Source organism: Coffea arabica, chromosome 2e (assembly GCF_036785885.1).
Source record: "Coffea arabica cultivar ET-39 chromosome 2e, Coffea Arabica ET-39 HiFi, whole genome shotgun sequence".
Taxonomy (NCBI): Eukaryota; Viridiplantae; Streptophyta; class Magnoliopsida; order Gentianales; family Rubiaceae; genus Coffea; species Coffea arabica.
The window spans coordinates 835,541-856,633 of record NC_092313.1 but is presented as its reverse complement, the minus strand read 5'-3'; the positions used below and the strand labels follow the sequence as shown (position 1 = coordinate 856,633).

At 36.5% G+C, this 21,093-nt stretch overlaps 3 protein-coding genes and 1 non-coding gene across 6 annotated transcripts; all 4 read right to left on the bottom strand.

Moving 5' to 3' along the window:
- Nucleotides 1-1,672: 1,672 nt before the first annotated feature.
- Nucleotides 1,673-4,788, bottom strand: LOC113729882 (probable 6-phosphogluconolactonase 4, chloroplastic). 2 transcript variants are annotated; one of them, XM_027254186.2, is made up of 4 exons: nucleotides 4,172-4,788; nucleotides 3,958-4,093; nucleotides 1,843-2,348; nucleotides 1,673-1,741 (listed from the first exon to the last, which is right to left on the bottom strand). In XM_027254186.2, exons 1-3 carry the CDS (start codon nucleotides 4,336-4,338, stop codon nucleotides 1,884-1,886), a joined length of 768 nt encoding a protein of 255 aa, XP_027109987.1. In that variant the 5' UTR covers nucleotides 4,339-4,788; the 3' UTR covers nucleotides 1,673-1,741; nucleotides 1,843-1,883. The 2 variants fall into 2 exon arrangements, with proteins under 2 accessions (XP_027109987.1, XP_071934088.1); XM_072077987.1 differs by having other exon boundaries at nucleotides 1,673-2,348; nucleotides 4,172-4,787.
- Nucleotides 4,789-8,711: 3,923 nt separating this feature from the next.
- LOC113729881 (pyridoxal reductase, chloroplastic) lies at nucleotides 8,712-12,750 on the bottom strand. 2 transcript variants are annotated; one of them, XM_027254184.2, is made up of 9 exons: nucleotides 12,587-12,750; nucleotides 12,253-12,474; nucleotides 11,842-12,070; nucleotides 11,135-11,228; nucleotides 10,784-10,907; nucleotides 10,494-10,595; nucleotides 9,866-10,017; nucleotides 9,651-9,744; nucleotides 8,712-9,339 (listed from the first exon to the last, which is right to left on the bottom strand). In XM_027254184.2, exons 2-9 carry the CDS (start codon nucleotides 12,418-12,420, stop codon nucleotides 9,154-9,156), a joined length of 1,149 nt encoding a protein of 382 aa, XP_027109985.1. In that variant the 5' UTR covers nucleotides 12,421-12,474; nucleotides 12,587-12,750; the 3' UTR covers nucleotides 8,712-9,153. The 2 variants fall into 2 exon arrangements, with proteins under 2 accessions (XP_027109985.1, XP_071934087.1); XM_072077986.1 differs by lacking the exon at nucleotides 12,587-12,750 and having other exon boundaries at nucleotides 12,253-12,576.
- A 1,964-nt stretch (nucleotides 12,751-14,714) lies between these two features.
- TRNAL-UAG (transfer RNA leucine (anticodon UAG)) lies at nucleotides 14,715-14,794 on the bottom strand. The gene has a single exon. It is a non-coding gene; the product is annotated as a tRNA-Leu (tRNA).
- Nucleotides 14,795-15,272: 478 nt separating this feature from the next.
- LOC113729880 (uncharacterized) lies at nucleotides 15,273-17,273 on the bottom strand. Its single transcript, XM_027254183.2, has 3 exons — nucleotides 17,081-17,273; nucleotides 16,195-16,692; nucleotides 15,273-16,088 (listed from the first exon to the last, which is right to left on the bottom strand). The coding sequence occupies exons 2-3, from the start codon at nucleotides 16,549-16,551 to the stop codon at nucleotides 15,753-15,755; spliced, it is 693 nt and encodes a 230-aa protein (XP_027109984.1). The 5' UTR covers nucleotides 16,552-16,692; nucleotides 17,081-17,273; the 3' UTR covers nucleotides 15,273-15,752.
- Nucleotides 17,274-21,093: the final 3,820 nt, after the last annotated feature.

Below are 21,093 nucleotides of genomic sequence, written 5' to 3'. Positions count from 1 at the left end.
AATTTATTAATTTGATCATTTTTTAGCATCATCAATTTATGACAAATTTTAGCTTTCTTTCTTACCTTTTCAAATGAAATTTTAAATTTATAAACGAAAAAATACTAGGGGTTCAAAGTTTTGGATTAAATTTTTTTGTTAACTTTCATATTATTTAGTCCAAATTTTTAGATTCTCATTGTTCAATTATTAAATAATATGTAATTTTGCGACATGGCACGCGGATGGAAAAAAAAATTGATAATTAGACTTATTTGGCATAATAAGTAAATATTTAAAATTAATGATGGGTGTAAAATGGTATAAATTGATAATTTAATTTACAAAATGAATTTATATGAGCTTGTAAAAAATTAGAATAAATGGGTTATAAATGGATAATTGGGTTACCCAACTCATTTTTTGACTTACCCATTTATACCCATCTAATTAAATGGATATAAATGGGTTGACTCACTTATACCCATTACCCATTTTATCCAACCCAAACCCGCCCAAATCACCCATTTTGCCACCTCTACTTATATCCAGTGCGAAAATATTCTTCTGTAGTGGGCAGTCCAGTCAGTCCAGTCGGGCCTCGGATTCGTATAAGATTCGTCGTACAGTTTCCACTCGCGAAAAGAGATGGCTCTGCAATTGAACCGCGATTGATGTGACTTTTAATTAAATCTGGGCTGCTAATTACCAAATCTAAAGTTTTTAAGCAAAACCAATTCTTTGCGATTCAAATTATATGGAGACAACAACTCTCTTAAGGTCAAATAATACTGATGCGTATGGACAAAGTGAAGGAACCTTTCTCTGTGATTGATGATGAATCACTGGAACTGCGACACATAAGCAAGCAATAATGTGCAAAACTTGGGCAGATGGGAGAGCCCCAAATATGAAGAGGGTCTTGGTTGCTGGTTGCTTTTGTCACTAGTCGAGTGGTCTGACTTTACTTGAACTTGCCAGATTAACTACAGAACTGGATTAGCTTTGCGATTAAGTGCAGTCTTCTTGGTTTGAGAACTCATCAGTGAAACATGTTTACCAAGAAAAACAAAGAAGATTCTGGCATACACAGTGAGGCTACCTTAGATCGACTTCTTCGTAGTCTTGCCAAAATGAGAGGGAGGCATTCCACAGCTGAAAACACATCATGATTTCGATACGTGGAAATCCGTGTTGGCACCAATTTCGCTATGCAATGGTAGGAGTGGTGCCTCTGTTTATTTGATACTTTCAGAATTAGCACTCAAAACTCAACTTATCCTTCTCTTTTCTAATTTTTTTTCTTACCATTTTGGTGCCAAAAGTTTGAATCCATGATCTGCAGCCAATCTGGTGGCCAGTTCACCTAATACAAGTTGGTTAAAAAGGCTCACAACTTTTTTCTATCTGCAACAACACGAGGACGTAAATTGAGCAGGCCTCGCCAGCCCTGGTGCAACGGAAGGGGCTCATGCCCCATCCAACGGAAGGGGGAACAGCACGCAAGTTAAAATAAATACTAGTTTTTGAGGACACCAAAAGTAGTTACCCTATGATTAAACATAAACCCTGGGCTGTCTTCAATTGTTAGATAATACAAGGACTTGACATCACAAAAAGAAGACAGACGCCCAAGTATCCTTACTCCCCAGCACTGAAACCCAAAATTTCCATGAATCCTTACCACAGATAATTTGAAAGGAAAAAAATCACCATAAGGCATTCAAGCATCGGGAATATTCAATTCTTGCCTGCTGCTAATCTGAGGAAACAGAAACACCAGTACCTTACATAATAATGATAATCTTACAAAACCATCAAGCACATCCACAAGGTAAGACATAAAGACCAAGGGATATTTACCGAGCAAGATCAACTGATATTATTATAGGCAAGTGTGCACCCTACAGCTTTGAAGCCGCACCCTTGTCCAAGAACCAATTCAACTTGCCGTCAGGTGAAACCATTTGCACGGGAAGCAAATCGGTGTCCTGATCACTACCCAGTGTTGAACGAACAGCATCGGCTTTACCAGCTCCTACTACAATAAGTGCAATATGTGCGGAAGCATTTATTACAGGGAATGTCAACGTTATCCTCTCCGGAGGAGGTTTTGGCGAGTCCTTGATGAAAGTAACCCACTTCTTGTTCTCTTTCACAAGTGGATGCCCATGAAAAAGAGAGGCAACATGCCCATCTGGGCCCATTCCCAAAAGCATGAGATCAAATTTTGGAAAACCATTGATCTCTGATACCTCTATCGTCCTGTTCTTAACCAAGTGCTTGAGACAGGTCTCATAGTCATCTGCAGCACCTTCAGCAGACAATGCATCATTTATGGCATACACGTTGCCAGCAGGAATTGGAATCTGGCAGACAAAGGAATAACAAATTACACAAGTTCAGAAACTTTCAGGTAATTCATTCATGGAGGGGAATAGGATGGCTACAAAACAAATTTGGTTCATCTAATCTGCAAGTAAAAACAAGTATCACAGCCACAAGGTAACACAAAACAACAGTGCAGGAGACAAGAAGATAAACTGCAATAAACAAATATAGACTACCAAGCACATGTATAAATCTCCTACAACAAGATAGTTAACGAATCATGCCATACTTTGTTTTTGGACTATCATTAAGTTCACACATAATAGAAAATCTACTTCCCTTGCCTCGCAAGTAACTTCAAATACAAGAGCAACATTCCTTATTAAGCTCAATTAATAACAACTCTATTGTTTGAAACAACATTCAGTGGCTTTCATCAAATGACAACTATTCCACCAACGCATGGGAACTTTTAAGGCCTCTGGCAAAGCCATAAATGCAGAACAAGAAGTAACTGAATGAAAGAACATATGGGATAAATGTGAGGCAAAAAACGAAGCACAATGGGAAAATGATGCCAAATAAAGGAGAATTATTGCTAACCTATCACGTTCAAGTTGTTCATAAATAAAATATGTTTTCTTTATGCAGAAGTATTGCACTAGCACTTTAGTCAGCACTTCTGCTCATTACGAAGAGATCAATGATTTAAACTTGAAAACTAACTTGCCCATGACTGATGACAAACCAAGGAATTTTGTTTCATGATAGTGAAGGTTACAACAATATGGATGAAAGAGGCAAAGTCTAAATTTCTCCAACATTAATCCCCGGGGACAAAACTCTATTTTTCATAGGGATTTTTTAGAAAATCTAAGTTTTATTATGGGAAGAGCTTTAATTTATTAGATATCAGGGGATCCCAGAACCATCAACACCAATTACTCTTTGAGTAGTACATCAGAATGCTGTCAACATCAAGCACAGGGCGATCTATGAATGTAGAAATTGCTAGAAAAAGCCTATACTTTCAAATGACAATCTGAGCTTCATGTATTAACACCATGTCAAGCGCTTGTTCAGATGACCGATTTCCATTAACTCATCCACCATAGGGAGGAACACAGCTGTTAGTGAGGTCATCTGTTCCTTGTGCTCTTATTTTAGCCCAAACTCATCACATTTTCTATTACACCATCTTCAAGCTTCCACGAGTATGTAGACACAAAAGTTTTAGTGTGAAACAGAGAGAGAGAGAGAGAGAGGGGGGGGGGGGGGGGGGGGGAAGAAACCTGAATCACTAGCGAAAACAACAAATCTTTCTTTTGCCATCTAGTGTAAATGTACAAAATGCGGCATGCACGAGGCATAATTATATAGGTCAAATTAACATTCCACTGAAAAACTTGACCGCAATGTTGAAGGAACTAAGCTTAACTAATAAGCTCAAAATCCCAGATCATATGTTTACAAGCTATAACCAAGTATCCATCCACGAATTGGATTAAAGATGCAACAGATTAGCAGAATGCGATCCAATGATAAGCAAGAATTAGAAGGATAAGCTCATATCACTCGTGGGGTAGTATTTTAAATCCCAAGATAAAAAGAGAATTTATAAAGCCAATGGTCATGCTTCTTCTTAACCTTGGATAGAAAGCCGTTATAGGCCAGAAAATAATTGCTATCGGGATGATCCTTTGGAACAACTCTTTCATCCGCCCAGAAAACGTGCCATTTGGACCAATCCACCAAATCAATGTAGGGAGGCTCTACTAATTTCCTGCGATCCCCAGCATCCCAAATCAATAGAACGGAGAGATAGATATTAGAAAGAAGGAGGATATCGCATATCACTGACCTGAGAGACTTGACAAGAGAACCCCCGGATAAAACAACGGTGAAGGCACCCCTTGTTTTGGCGAATTGATCAGATAGATGGGCGACATACTCAGCCAAGTCCACAGCCAGGTCTTCCTCCGACTCAAATACTTGTTTATTTTTCTCGGTTGATGAGGCCCCTGCCATTGACGTCTTTGGAGTCTTAAAAGAATTGGAATTGGTGGGATTGAACAACAATGAGAGTTGCCGTTTGAACCTGAGGGAGCAGAAAACGGAATCGGGCGATCAGGATCGAAAAGCCAAGGGAATGGAGTGGCGTGACAGGAGTGGTTGAAGTAGTAGAAGTAGCAAGGGAGTTCGGGTTGGGGAGGAGAGTCGGGAAAGAAGTACAAGAAGTAGAAGAAAGAACAGGGGAGCAAGGGGCCCTATGTAGAATCAAGAATGGAGCAGAGCAGGTGTCGACGTTTCATATTTTAAAATTTTTTTTTTAAAAAAAAAAAAACTGGTACCTGTTGGCAAATGGAGATTGGAGACTGAGTGAAGAGAGGACAAGGAGGTAGTAGTAGAAGGGCAGAAGAGTATGGGCCACCGGCACCTGTAAGGACAAGGAAGGGTGAATGAAGCGGATTATGGCGGTTGCTTGGACGGTGGTGGCGTGGCGGCTACGAAGGGAAGGTGGAAATAGAATTGAGGGATAATTTCAGAAACCTCCCCTGAGGTTTCTGACAGTCCCAAGGACCTCCCCTGAAGTTCCGAAAATCCCTTATACCTCCCCTAAAACTAAGTAGATAGTTTCAGGTCCAACCCAATTGAGGTGGACAATGAATATAAAATGTGTTTCAGGAGAGAGAAAATAATCAAATTCCACCTCTGCCCTCAAGATTGTCATTAGTGAGGATGTTTATGTTGAAAATTTCAATGGAATCTAGTTCCTTTGAAATTGCGGGGGGTGTATGTGAAACTGATGGAAAAAGGTAAGGCTGTATTGCAAGAAATTGTCTTCTAGTTCATGCCAACGGCTCTCAAAGTAGTTCTTTGTAACGGTAATAAGAAACAGTAGTGTTGCTTTGGAGCTCTATATAATTGCCTACTGAAGTTGCAAGAGAAACCAGTGAATGTTGTTGGGTTGTAACTGAGGTTTCTGCAAAAGTGCTCATACAAGTAGCAAAATTCTAATCAAAATCTATTTTTTGATCACAACAAGAAGTGTCACCTATAACAGGAGCGGGCAGTTTAGAAATTTATTTATCGGATAAAATAAATTTAAACCCATTGTTGAATAAAAGACCAGCTCTTTATGGCTTTCGTGCATTATACTTACAGAGTACCCATTTTCCTTAAATACTAATTTATTTGTCGGATAACATAAAATAAACCCCACTCGCTGTGCCATAAAAATCGAATTAGTTAAGTAAGCTTAAACTTAATATAATAAAAAAAGAATCGAAAACCTTTACATTTTTATTTCTGTCTATTTTCGTCATTCTAAGGCGAATTTCCATATAATTATAATAAAATACCCCACCAAAAGATTTAAGATAAGAATAAAAACTTTGCTTTTGCTTAATGAAAGAAAAAATTTCATCTCCTTTTCTATTAATTATATAACTGATCAAACTCGGGTACTTTTTCCCTTTCATATAATTTTATATAATTTGAACAATTATAACTTCTTGATTTGAATATTTTAAGGATTTAGCAAAAATTCAGAAGAATAAGTAAAGTAAAAAAACAAAAGATTCTAAAATTCTATTTAAGTTAGTTTAACTTAAAGTCCATATCTTGACTTTTATTGATCCCTTTCAAAGAGGTAAGATCCGGTGAATCGGAAACAATTAATTAATAAATTAAGAATTAAAAAATGTTTTTATGCAACAGACATATCAATACGGGTGGATCATCCCTTTCATTCCACTTCCAATTCCTATATTAATAGGGGTCGGACTTCTTCTTTTTCCGACCGCAACAAAAAATCTTCGTCGTATGTGGTCTTTTCAGAGTGTTTTATTGTTAACTATAGTCATGATTTTTTCAATCAATCTGTCTATTCAGCAAATAAATAGCAATTCGATCTATCAATATGTATGGTCTTGGATCATTAATAATGATTTTTCTTTAGAATTCGGCTATTTGATCGATCCGCTTACTTCTATTATGTCAATATTAATAACTACCGTTGGAATTATGGTTCTTATCTATAGTGATAATTATATGGCTCATGATCAAGCATATTTGAGATTTTTTGCTTATATGGGTTTTTTCAGTACTTCCATGTTAGGATTAGTTACTAGTTCGAATTTGATACAAATTTATATTTTTTGGGAATTGGTTGGAATGTGTTCTTATTTATTAATAGGGTTTTGGTTTACACGACCTCTTGCTGCAAATGCTTGCCAAAAAGCTTTTGTGACTAATCGTATAGGGGATTTTGGCTTATTATTAGGAATTTTAGGTTTTTACTGGATAACGGGTAGTTTTGAATTTCGTGATTTATTCGAAATATTCAATAACTTGATTTATGATAATGAAGTCAATTCTTTGTTTGTTACTTTGTGTGCTGGTCTAGTATTTGCCGGTGCCGTTGCTAAATCGGCACAATTTCCCCTTCATGTGTGGTTACCTGATGAATAAAAGAGCCCCACTTTTCAAAGCTTTCATTCATTATAAGAACAGAGTACCCATTTTTCTTAAACAAAAATTTAGTTATTAGATATAATAAAAATTAACTCGTTGTTGAATAAAAAACCAGCTCTTTATGGCTTTTCTCCATAAAGGTCTATTCCTCAAGAAGGTCTATTCCTCACCAAAATTAACGTTCAGTCAGCTACCATTGTCACATCAACAACCAAATGGGCGCCCATTTTTGGCGCCTTTTCTCTTAGCCCAAATTAGCAATTCATTTTATTATCAAATTCCAGTTAAGTTACTTAATCCTTTCTATTACTCATTTCACTAATTAATTCATGTTATTATCAGAATATATTACTTCAACAGCAGGGATATTTGTGTCAATTCAACGTTTTTCAAGTCATTTTGGGACCCAACAATCTGACAGGGGAGGTATAAGGGATTTTCGAAACTTCAGGGGAGGTCCTTGAGACTGTCAGAAACCTCAGGGGAGGTTTCTGAAATTATCCCTAGAATTGATATTTAACATGGGATAATTTCAAAAACCTCCCTCGAGGGTTTTGCCAATCTCATTTAATATCTCTAAAATTTTAAAAATTACACTTATCTCCCTTATCCACTTGAAAAAAACAATACTAACGTTAACATTCTATTGAAACTCTCTTGTTTGCCATGCTCATACAAAGGATGGGTTTTATAATCATTTTCCCTTCTTATTCATTTCTCTTATATTTTTATCACACAATATGAAAAACTATCAATATTGTCCTCAACCTCTATGTTGATCAAATGTCAAACTAGTAACTTTTTTTTTATAACATTTGATACCATCCAATTTTTTCTGCTCCTTTTTTTTTTTTAAATTTTTGTATCAAAATCAAGAATAAATCGATAATAACAATGCCCAAAATTACTACCAAACTATGATAGTTCCATCATTGAACTAGTCCAAAAAGTTTTTAAAAAATTAAAATGACACTTTCTTCTCTATCTTAAAATTGATACGTACTTTCACTAAAGCACTAAAAAAAGGCTATTATAGCTATAGATTTATTGTTATAATTAATTATCAAACAATATAAAAAACTTGATGCTCATTCCTTTTATAATTACGCAAAATTACTCTATAATTATTTAGAATAATAAATAAAACTTTATGAGATAAGGGTATTTTAGAGAATTCATTGAATTTTTAACCCTTTTTTAAGGTTTGGTTACCAAAAATGTCACATTAATGATGGTAAGTGCAATTTTTAAAACTTCAAAAGAGTTAAGAGAAATAGCAGGAAATCTCAAGGAAAATTTTTGAAATTATCCACAACCGTTTGGGTTGGGTAGCAGGACTACGACACGACGGGACACGAATCACACCTGGGCTTCTGTCATTTGTACTCACGTAACTCATACCAGGCACAGGTGGAAGGAGCCAAAAATCCAAACGGCAGATATTAACATCCTCATCTTTAGTTTCACTGATTAATAATTCCCGTGAAGATTTTGAATAATCCTCACAAAATGTAACAATAATAATAATAATGGAAAATTTGAAAGACAAAGCGGATGGAATTCTCTACGTACTGATTTAGGGTCTGTTTGTTTGAAAAGAAAATATTTTCCAGAAAACGTTTTCCCGATTTTCTATTGTTTGGTTGGGTTATTGCTTTGGGAAAATTTTTTCCTACTGAAAATATTTTACATCAGATGATGTAAAATGACTTCCCATATAAATGAACTGAAGTTATTTTCCATATCCGTCTCGTAAATCGTAAGACTATCCATACTTGCTCCCCCACCAGCCTTAAGATTCAGAACAAAACCTACCACTTGTGCAATACCCCACTAAAGATTTGTAGTCTTCATCTCCTCCCAAACATTGGAAAAAACATGTAGAAATTAACTATTTTCCTAGATAAAATTTTCTATAGAAGACATTTTCCGTTGAAAATATTTTACATTGAATCAAACGAAGCCTTAGTGTACTGATTTTTTCCGGTCATTCACCCCACAATTATACATTTCAAATAACAAATGGGATATTCTACAGCAACGTACTTGTATTACACTGGACGGCAACTGAAGATTTAGCATACAAAGCCCAATTTGCTTATCACTAGCCGTCGAGGGATCGGTACTGGATTCTTAGAAAGAGTGTCCCTGCTTTCAGAACTCAAAATGTTCACCCCCTTGCAAGGAAGCAAATGAGAGGTCGAAAGGCAAAAATAAAAATAAAAATAAACAGCCCAAGGAAACAGAATACGGAAAAACACGATCAGGAGGGAAAGATCGGGCCAATGGGGACTCGAGGCACATAACAAGAGTAGCAAGATCGTAGCCTGAAATTCGACATATCGCATAATCATTCGCGACAGTTACTTAGCTGGTCTGAAAAATGTTTTGAATCATTTTGCTGGGAGATTCAAGGGCACCATATTCTAATTGAGATAACTCGTCTGCAGAGAGTTGCCAACCAAGGGCACCTAAATTCTCCTCGGCCTGTTTGACTGACTTGACTCCCGGAATTGGAATTGTTCCTTTGCAGATGCACCAGTTTATAGCAACCTATGTGGACAACAATGCAATAAAAGTCCTAACATAAAAAGTTACTACTATCCTAGCACAAGTGTCATTACTTGCCTAACTTTTTTGCTTTGTTCACATTCCTCAGCCTTTCCCCATTTGAATTTTCAATACTGCTCGGATCTATTTAAATTCACTAGAACATAGGAGATTAGGAGGTAAGAACGCTCCAAAGCTTGACAGTTAGGTGGTCTCAGAATAGTGATTATCTACTGTTTAAGTCCTAACATTCTAACGTGTGACGAGCACTCTATATGATGCACAATGCAACTTCAAAGTCAAGGGATGGATACCTGTGACATAGTTTTCCGTCTTTTCTTGGCAATTTCTTTTAATGAACCTAGTAAGGGCTCCAATCCGGGCAGGATTTGTCTAAATAGTAGGCCCCTACATGAGTTACAGCAAAATACCATGAGGCAAAGCATGATAGAGCTGCCCGGTATGTAATATTTGGAGATCAAGGCACATGCAGCTTTTAACAAGTGGAAGAATGTGAAAGTTCATTTACCTAGGTCCCTGAGGAAGATTAGAAGGGCTGTATTTCCCGGTTAGCATCCCAAGCCCCAAAGGACTATACGAAATCAATCTAATACCCAAAGAATCACATAACTTCTTGATCTCCATTTGGTCCCTTCCCATGCTAAGCAGTGAAAACTGAACCTGAACATTGGCAAACCCTGAACACAAAATTATCAATCACAACAAAAACAGAAAGCTATTGAAATGCTAAATAAAAAGGTGTTATTGTCAGCATCCTGAAACTGCCAAATGACTTCTGGGCTCCTAAATGATCAATGCAAAATATTTAAACCCCTGCCACTCGACACATCTTGCAACCAACACATGTTGTAGGCCTCAAAATCTGATTAAGGACTCAGTAAAGGTCACCATCATGTATGCTCCACAGACATTCCAACAGATCTACTTGTATGTATCCTTTTCACTCGACTTATAAAGCATGTCTGTGTACTATGATTTAAGACGGGATGCAACAAACTCAAAAAAAAAAAAATTAAAAAGTGGAAGTGTAATTATTTTTATCTATTATTGCCAGGCATTCAACTATGATTTCACAAAAACAGGTTAATATTCAGACTAGTATTGATTTCACTCAGAAGCCACAAAGAGAATAGCACCTGTGCAGAGCATAAAGGAACTCCCCTGGCTTTAAGGTAATCATGTATTTTCAGAAGTTGTTTTGGCCCATAATTGCTCACACCAACTGCCCGAACTAAACCCTGCATTCCAAGATTTCCATAATGTAGTCACAAATCTTTGTAATGAACTAAAACAAAACTAAGGACATTGTGCTATTAATTATCCAGGTATCATGTCAATTTGTATAAAAGCCAAATGATAACAATCATCATGAGCATGGAACCAAGTAATGGCTGCGATTATTGAATAAATGCCTACAAGATTACACCTTCTCATGCATTGCAACCAAACCATCCCAAAGAGCTCGCTCTTGAAGAGGAGCATAATTGGCAGTTGACCAGTGCAGCTGTCCAATTCCTATTTGTTCAATTTGCATCCGATGCAGAGAAGACCTTGGAAAAAATTGTGCATGATCATTTATCCAATCAAGAAAACTAGAAAAAACTGACATTAGGCTCTCAAAGATATCCTGTCCTGGCTCCTTGTGGAATCTCATTTACTTGGAATGGATTATTATCTCAATGTCCCTCACTTTTAATTGGAAGAGAGCTCAGATCTTGTTTCACTTAGAACTCAAAAAACACTAAACATCAATTAAAATAAAGAATTAGTAGCACACTTGCAAGCGTTGACAAATTGTCCAGGTGTTAGACGCCATGGATATGCAGCAAACTTTGTTGCAATGACAATATCATCTTGGAATGCCTTTCTTCCTGACCAAAAAAAAAAAGGCTGGTCTATTAGCGGTCTTGACAAAAACCAGACTTGTAAAAGACCAAAAGATATTAGTCTCTATAAGCTTTAGTAGAAAGAAAAAAAACTGAGATGCAGAAGTGAAAGGCAAAGCGGACAGGACTTCATCCATTGCCAATGACACTTAAGACAGCATCATACACTCCGACAAGAAACACGCCAAAACAAACAGCAAAAGACATATGGAGAACCAGTTGATTCCTAACGCATTCCTTTACTGACTAGCAAACTTAAGTACTAAAATTCCTTTTTAAAAAAAAAATAGTATATCAGTAACTTTTTGCAAGCATTGCAAAAAGGCAATTAGGTAAGATAAGAGCTCAAATACCCTGCTACGTATGTCATAAATGGTCACTGAACATCCATAAATGGAGGTTAGGCCATAGGTGACAAGATAAAAATAGCAGTGGTAGACTATTGCAATCCCAAACCAAGAAATCAATCATCCATCCACCAAACTTCTGACGGAATCAGTTTCCTCAAGAATATTACCACAAAAAAAAAGTAATAGCAGTGGCAGCAGCAGTAGCAGATGATAATATCACCAAAAAAGGTGAAACAAAAGAAGCGGACCTTGAAACTCGCGGATGAATTTGCCAAGAAGTCTCTCGCTTTGTCCATTCAACTTCCCAGTTCCATAAGAATCAGCAGTATCAAAGAAATTAATCCCATTCTCCAGGGCAAGATTGAAAGTGTCCTGAAGCTGAGAGTCCATTGATTCCTGATAACCCCACAGAAGCTGGTTCCCCCATGCCCAAGTCCCAAACCCCATGGGTGACACTGTCAGAGGACCAATCTTTACCTGCCAATATTCCCAAGAAATGAAAATCCCGATCTATCAAATACTACTGGTACACAGCATATTAGTTTATTTACTTCATAATGTATGTACTGGCAGTGTATAACACAATTTCACTTGGTACCTATCTGTTCCTTGATGGGATTCATCAATTAAAGACTTACTAGCTAGTACTTAAATAATACCTTTTGCCAAGGCCAGAAACGAGGGAATTTGAGGGTCTTCAGGGAATTTAAGAGTGATGATGGGATAATGGAGTCTGCTGTTGAAGCTTTAGCTCCGCTGCATTTAACATACCACGTGGGTGGTGCTGAGATTGATATTGATGCGGGCATCCAGACTGAGAGAGCCATTGCTCTCACCTCCCTATATTGTTGAAGCTTTAGCTCCGCTTTGCTGACTGTTTTCTGTGGAGGACAGACAACGCGTATATACATGTGTGCGGTAAAAATTAAAAAAATGAACGCTGAAAACCATTTGAAGTTTATTTTGATACACAGAATTGAACCAGATACATACAGTAGTACTCTTTAATTCAGTGGCATTCGATTATGAAATCACGAAGCGAAAGCGGGAAGGAGCGGCTCTATCTAAAATTAGCAAAACAAATCCATAACTGGCAACAAAAATTTCAGCCATTTATTCAATTCGAAGGCTAAATGGGGGAAAGAAAAGAACAGTAGCAAGTAGCAACCGCTGTTGAAGAATGAGTAAAAAGAATGTTTGTTCTAGGGATAATTCCAAAAACCTCCCTTGAGGTTTTTCACAATTTCATTTAGCTCCTGGAGGTTTTTAAAATTACACATGCCTCCCTTATCATTTAAAATGACAACACTACTCTAAAATATTTTAATGAAATTCCCTCGTTTAATATCTATTATGACTTTTAAAATTATTTTTTCATTTTTTCCTTCGTATTCCTTTTTAGTTTAATTTTTTGCTAATAAAACTGTAAAACTACCACTATTACCTTTAGTTTCTACTATAACCAAATGTCGAACTAGTGATTTTTTTTATGAGTTAACTTTATTTGTAATCAAATATTTTTTGCTAATATTTTTTGCTATTTTTTGGTATTAAAATTAACAATAAATCAAAAAGAAATGGCCCAAAACCATTACTAAATTATGATAATCTCACTACTCAAAAAATTCATAAACTCTAAATTAATTATTTCAACATTTTCTTTTCTACCTTATAAATCTAAATCCATAATAAAATACCATCAAAAGTATTCTATCATAGTGATAAATTTATTATTATAGTTGTTTATCAAATAGTATGTATGGGCATAAAAATTTTGGCACATTTTTCCTTATAATGACACTACATAATCTTATATTTGTATAGAGAAATAAATTAAAACTCATTACACAAGGGCATTTTTTATATTTATTTAAAAATATGACCAAGTCAATATTATTTTAAGATCTTATTATTTGTATAGAGGTAAATGTAATTTTTCAAATCTCATGAGAGCTCAGTGAAATTGTTAGAGAGATTTTTGAAATTAACACATTTGTTCTATGGAATAATTTCAAAAACCTCCCTTAAATTTTTTGACATTTTCACCCCAGTTTTAAAAATGTTTTTGACAATTTCACACATGTTTAAAAATTATATATACCTATCTTGAATTTATCATTTTGGTAACAATAATCATTCAATGTTCAAAATTTTTGAATAAATAACCCAAAATGCCCTCGTGAAATTGTGAAGTACATTTTATCTTTTTATAAAATTCTTTAAAAAATATATAGAACATGCATAAAATCTAAAGTCTACTTTCAACCATCATCTTTACTATGTTAAATCTTTCATATTCCAATATTTCAAATTAGTACAATTATCACCATGATCATCACACCATCAATCCCTAATTTCTGAAATCTTAATCTAAATTAAAAAAGCAACAATTAGTATTATTTAAACTTAAAAAATTTCACCAACTGCATTAGTATAACATCTCATCCCCTAAATGTTGGAGTAAAAACACAAGTCCCATCAATTTTAAACCACCTTACATTTTCTTCTATTCATTTTCAAATCCTCCAATCAAAACTAAAATTAATTTGTAATACATTAAAATTATGTTTAGGACATAATTGGTTATTTCACGTAGGGTTGCAAACGAACCGAGCGGCTCGAGTCAAGCTCGACTCGAGCTCGATCAATATCAAGCTCGAGCTCGAGCTGGCTCAAGTCGAAATCGAGTTCGAACTTGAGTTCAAGATATTAAGCTCGTTAGTTCGCGAGCTCGAGTATATATATATATATTTTTATTTTAAGTATATATATATATTTTTAAATTTTAAGTATATATATTCTTTATTTTAATAATAAAATTACATATATATCCTTAATATTTTATTATTTATTAAAAAAATATTATTTTATTTATTTTTTAAAAAATAAAAATAATTATTTTTTATTTTTTTTTTCAAGTTCGAGTTCACTAAAATTATTCAAAGTTCGGCTCGATTAGGTCAAAACTTGAGCTAAAATTATTCAAAGTTCGGCTCGATTAGGTCAAAACTTGAGCTGGGCTCGTTTGTCGCCCTAATTTCACGGGTGAAATCTTATTTTTGTTTTCATTGAATGTTATTAAAAACGTCAAGATTACTAGGTAAAACAACCAAGAAGTTTATGACGGCTGTGGGATTTGAACCCACGCCCTTCCGGACCAGAGCCTAAATCTGGCGCCTTAGACCACTCGGCCAAACCGTCGTGATTGGTGTTAATGTAGTACAGCTTCCTCTTTTTTGAATTTGAACATCTTCTTGAATCAGTCCTAGTCACATACATGTCCAGTTCTTTTTCTCCTATTCTGAGTTGAATATGTTGATGATGGCATAAATAGTGATCTTCTTTGTTTTGTTTTGAGGTCTGCTTTCAGCAGGTCATTAAAAGTTGATTTTTTTTTTTAATTTTAATTTTTGGGGAATCCGTAATCCTCATCATAGTGTAGTAATTCGATTTTTCCAGTTGTCATGATCCGCGCATGTCTCCCTATTCCTCCTTTTCACTGACCGGTCGTACAATTCTTTCTCTGTTTTCATAAAAATTTTGTCCTCCTCCTTTTTCTCGCTTTTATTAAACCGGGGATGATCGAAGCTTTCGACTGAAAAGGAAGATGGATAGACTGGTTTGGTTGTTGGGAGCTATCGTTTAGCGGTATCCTGGCATTATATTCGGTCAGCAACAGTTACTAAATGCCTAGTAGTAGTTCTCTGATAAATCATGTCAAAATTACAGAGGGGAAGAAAAACAAAACAAAAAAGGAAAGGGAGATTCAATTTGGGTTTCCCTTATTCTGCATATGTACTGCTGGCTTGTTCTACACATGTACTGTTGAGCGTCGATCATTCATTCACATTGTTTTAAAGATTCAAGAAAACCTCGAGGAGGGGAGAAGATGGTAGAAATGGGTTTGGGTATCCGGGCTCATACTGATCTCGATAAACCGAATTGTCTCCAAGCCATTCCAGTACACTTTTTCTCCTTCCGGCTGTCTCTTTCTCATGGAATTCTACCAAACCAACTTTGAGGATGGATAGCGAGATACTGATCAGGCTAAGCCCCGAAAATTCTTTTCCATGGCAAGTGCCAGATACCTTAGGCTTTTAAAGTTCTGGAGGCATATGCACCGGATTTTCTGGTATCTCCATTCTGTCTTCTTTCATTATTAGCAAAGGCCATCTGAGAAATCCCACCAACTTGAAGGGCAACATGATTCATCCAAGAGCCCATCTGAGACAAGATTGCACCATGGCTTTCGTGATGCAGATGTACTCTCTCCTTGTTCAGTCAAGATATCAAAATTTGCTTGGTCTTCCTTTCCAAAGTGTTCATTTACGCCTACCCCATCAACATTCACCTTTGTTGTCCTCTCATCATCTTCTCTGCGCTCAGGATGCTCGTCTCTTTTTGGCGGAGCTGTATGCTCTGCATTTTCATTTGAATCCTTGCTACTGCTCTGCCTCTTATTGGAGTTTTCCAGCACACCATTTAGTGTGTGCAACTGTAAGAGAGCAGTTACAAGAAAGTAAAGGAACAAGAAATAGAATAGATAACATTGAAGTAACGACTCTTAAATTAAGGAGAACCGGTTGTAGATACTTAGATACCTGCTCAAGCAGAGACTCATTTTCTTTCTTCAAGGCTTCAAATTGGTGGCATAGAGCATCGAAATTCGCTTTTAGTACTCTATATTCTTGCTCTAGTTTCTTTGATTTCCATCTCGCCCTTTTGTTCTGAAACCAGATTGATACCTGGCGCGGCTGCAGGCCTAGATCTTTTGCCAGCTGCAGCTTGTTCCTTGGTTCAAGCTTTGCCTCCCGATTAAACATGGACTCAAGTGACTTCACTTGTTCATCACTGAACCTCTTAGCATTGTTGCGCCTCTTTCTCTTCGGAACTGGGAAAGGGCTGTGCTTGTTGGAAGGCTTCCAGCGCTCTTGTTCAAAATAGCCTGTTTGTTCCATCGCGTTGTTGATTTCTGAGTCTAAACTCCTTTATTTAACTCCTTTTGTCGGCTTGAGGGGCAATAGACTACCCTCTATGTTCTAGCCTACGCCTACTGCTCTTCCGAAGCTGTTGCAGATGTGGGCTTTTGATATATAATCCTGCATGTAGAAAAGCCGGAATGAGGTGCGTAGGATAGAGGTGTGATGCAATTGACTGAAGTTTTTTTTTTTTTTCGTTCTAGTAGGAGACGGGTGAAATTTAAAAAGCGAAAATGACATCAAAAATTTTTTTTTGAATTCAAACCCTCTAATTTTTAGAATTCCAATCTGCTGATTGCGATTGTTGTATTTCTTCAAGATTTAGGGTGCTCTTATCTACGCCATTGTTTCCATAGATTAAGTTAGTGTACCTTTGTGCTCGAATAAAATTCATGTGTGCAACGTTTGTAATTGCAAAATAATCATGTAAGAAATACAACCACAGTAAAACTGCATGAAAACCCCCTAAACATGCTTAACCCGTGTCTTGAGAAACGCCTAGACCTACCGTGGTTGCTTTCAAAGTCATCGGCTTGATGGATGAGTTCATGTATGTGATTTTATCCTTTCACAGTCTCCACATCTCTATATTGGCTTTATAATTTTGCCTTGTTTGGCTATTATTTGTTTCTAATAATTTGGTGGCCATGTTTTGGTGAGATAAGGGGAGAAAGGTTTTTCTGTCCGAATTTGACCGCTCATCTTCATGAATGCGTGGATGTAGCAATTTTGATTTAAACTTGTGCTAGTGTGAGGCTCTTGATTACCAAAGTGCTCGTCAGTTGTTTGTTACTAATCAGGTACAGAATTTTGCGAAAGGGGGGGTTGTTGGTGATTACTTGTACTAATTCGTAGCTCTTGTTTGATGCTTTGCCTTCTTCTTCTTCTTCTTCTTTTTTTCTTGTTTTTTACTTCTGATTTTCATTTTCCTGACAGCAAATTTCTCCCCGGAAATAACTTAGGCGCTAAAAGACAGATGTCTGCTACCCCTTGTATGCCTCATGTTTCTTTCATGCCATCTTTTTCTTTGTATTTTCCTGTTCTCTTGTTTTTAAGTAGAGTTAGCCATCATTTAAAGTAGGCTGTTGTAGTCTTCAGCATAGTCAATAGCGGCAAGAATTTGTCCTGAATGGCTGCGTCTCAAGCTGATAAACTCTTCATCTTATGTGAATGTGAATGTTGCTGACTTATTTAGACTCACAAAGCCAGGCGGAGGTGTAGAGTGCTCTGTTATGCATTTCTGTACAAGTGCCGGAATATTGTACTAGCAGTACTAGGTAATTTTGCTCTGCTTCTCGAGTATTGCTGCTACTATTGCATTGTAATTCATGGTCACCTGAGAGAGAGGGCGATGGTCTTATCAGGAGAAAGACTGTGGAGTGTCGCTGCCTGATAAGGGCCCAAAAAAAAAAAAAAAAAAAAAAGTTGAGGCTGTATATAAATCATGCGTGAGAAGAAGAAAATAGACCCTTGAACAAATCAAATTATTTCAGTTTTGTCTGAAGATTAAACCCTTTTGATTTTGCGTACAGATAGGTGTGTCGTGTTTCACAATCAAACCTTGTCAAACAGAACTTTTCTTCTTGACGTTTAAGTCGGAGGAAGTGCCGTTTGGAATACTGGGCATGTCCTGTCCACGGTAGGCGGTATGGAATTCAAGGGCCTATTGCATTCTTCACAGGTGTCATCACCTCCCTTGGGAGTCCTTTGGAGTTTGTTTAATATCTCCAAGGCAAATATGACCCACCTAATGGTTCAAAGTCATTCCATACAAGGAGGTGGAAGTACCCCAGTGGCTTATCCAAAAGTATGTTACGCATCGACTGAGGGTGAAGGTTAATCTAATCAATCTTAAAGTTTCTCTAAAATAAAGAATGGTTTTGGACCACTCAGACTAGTTTTTTTTTTTTTTTTTTTAACTTGGGAACTTGCTGATCTGGTCTTTGGTATTCAAGCATTTTTTTTTTTCTCCCAAAACCCATAAAATAAAGAAACACGAGGATCTCCCACCCAAAAAAAAAAAAAAAAATATCACTTATCTCCCCTCCATCATATATATGACATATCCTCAGAGATTCGGTGTGGTGCTGGTTTCTTCTATTCTTTCGTAGCATTTTGTTTTTTTCTGAACCCTTCTCACTAGATCTTTTGTTTGTCCCGTAAGTGAATCCTCATCTTAAACTTGCAAAAAATAATTTTCAAAGCCCTATCAGACTCAACGTCAAAAGGTGCATCTTAGATTTTTGTTCAATTTCTTTTTGCACCCTGCAACGCTGGAGTGAGTGAACTCTCAACTTTCCCTCCCTCCCCTCCCTGGCAAAAGAAAATATCACGGGCGTTGTCAAAAGGTGTCTAATGAAAAATGAGTAGCCGCAAGTTTCTGGAGTTGGTAACATTTATTTATGCTTGGTTGAAGGATGAACAATGACACGTCCACATCAGGGCCCAACTTTGCGAAGAAATTGCGATCTATTCCTCTCTCACTGACTAACACCTTCGTGAAAATGACCCGAGAGAGCCCCAAAAATAGCCAGATGTGGAGGGATGATGATTGCTGAGAGTTTGCATGGACGACCCGCATTGGGCGAAGAATGGGTGGGAAGAGATGCGTATTGGAGCCGTCGGATCTCTGATGATGCATGGGACAGGTGTTCAGAGCGGACTGGTGCCACAAATCAATGCGTCTGGATGATGGAAGATACATAAATTCTGTGTTCGCTTTCACAGGCTAGAGGGGGCAGCCGATGGTGTTTCGTTTCGTGTACAGAATTGTTAGCTAGTTTTTTGTGGGTGGGGGGATGGATTTGGAAATTGATGATTCCATCATCGGTCATCATTATGGAGATGATGTACAATAATTAATATGCACCATGGACACTGTATTGGATGAGATTGGTATTTTGCTAATATGTCAAAGGTTGATTGCCACTTGCATCTACAGATACTGGACAAGATGTTTGGAAGTTGTACTAGTGAACTATCTTCTTCGTTTTTTTGGATAAATGTCCGTGTATCTCAACTCTGAAGATCGGTGGGTATTTTGTGCTAGTGAGATGATTGGATTACTATTTTTAGAAATTCTGTGGAAAGATATTCTGTACGTACGCTGTAGTGATTTGATATATATAAAATAAAAATATGATTAAAAAGATGTGTTTAAGAAAAAAATATAAATTCTTGCGGAGTATTACTTGTTGATTAGGGCTTTGCTTCTTCATATATGTATTGGATTAAAATTGCTGCTGGTATCCCTTTGTACTTTATCAAGATTAGAGGCGTTACTACTTACTAGTGTAGTGGCGCCCATTCTCCTGCTCCTCTCCTCGTTGTCTGAATTTAATTTCTTCTAAAAGAATACGAGTATCTTGAAATGTGAAAGGTGATTAGGATTTTTATTTTTGTAAAATATAATCTTTCATAGTTTCTTCGTCTCATTTTGATAGTTTCGATACTTTTTTTTTTTTGCACATGGTTTAAGAAAATTAGCTATCTTTATTGAAAAAGTAAATCTAAGCCACTATTTTTCTAAAATATCTTTACATTAATATTAGTAGTATAATTAATCATTATATTTTTACATTAATTGCAACAACAATACTGATGAAAAGTGACACTATTTAAGGCATGAATCAAAGCAATCGATAAATAGAGTAGGTTATATTCATTGATGACGTTTTACATTAAACAAGGGCATTTTAGAAAAAGTTAAAAATTAACTATATATTCTATTATTAGAAAGTAGACTATAATTTGAGATAACTAGAAAAAAGAAAAATAAGACTATTAAAATGGGACAAAGGGGGTATAATTAAAACTCTCTCTACTCTTCTCGTTGTTGTTATTATTATGATTATTATTTCCTTTCTTTTTCCTCACTTTCCACCATATTTGTGTACTCCATGCCATAAAATGAAAAACTACTTCTTAGTCACTTTTGTGTTTCTTGTTTTTGGGTTGATAAGTACCTTTTACTCTTTTAGAGGTCAATGGTAAACACCTTCCGGACTTTGGAGTTTGTGAGTTCAGATTTGTGTGCTCCGGCTCGGTCCAACCGTGCTGTAATTGCGTCGAAAGTGACTAAGGGAGTTGGACTTTGTTTGAAAGCTGACTGGACTCGGGCTATTCTGATGTCAGTTTAGTACATGTTTGGGCTAGACGAACTTAAGAAGCCCAATTTGCAATGCAGAAATTGCCAATAGCAGCTGTTGTATATTTTTGACTCATGAGCAGGACGTGCAATACCTTAGCAGAGTTGTGGTACGTATTTTTGTAGATGCTGTATTACCCGTAATTTTCTGTAAATTAAGTGTCAAAATATTACCCGTCAATTTTTTTTTATATAAATATACCTAAAGGCACTACGCGTAATGAATCTGGGTATCGTGGACTATGCTAAAGGACCGATTGAAATTTCTCTGGGGCCCATTTAAGGTCAACAGCTGGACTCTGGGCCATTATGCTGGTTCTGAACTAGGCCCATCCCGTTATTGCGCGTGTTTTCAGAGGATCAAATGTAAGAAT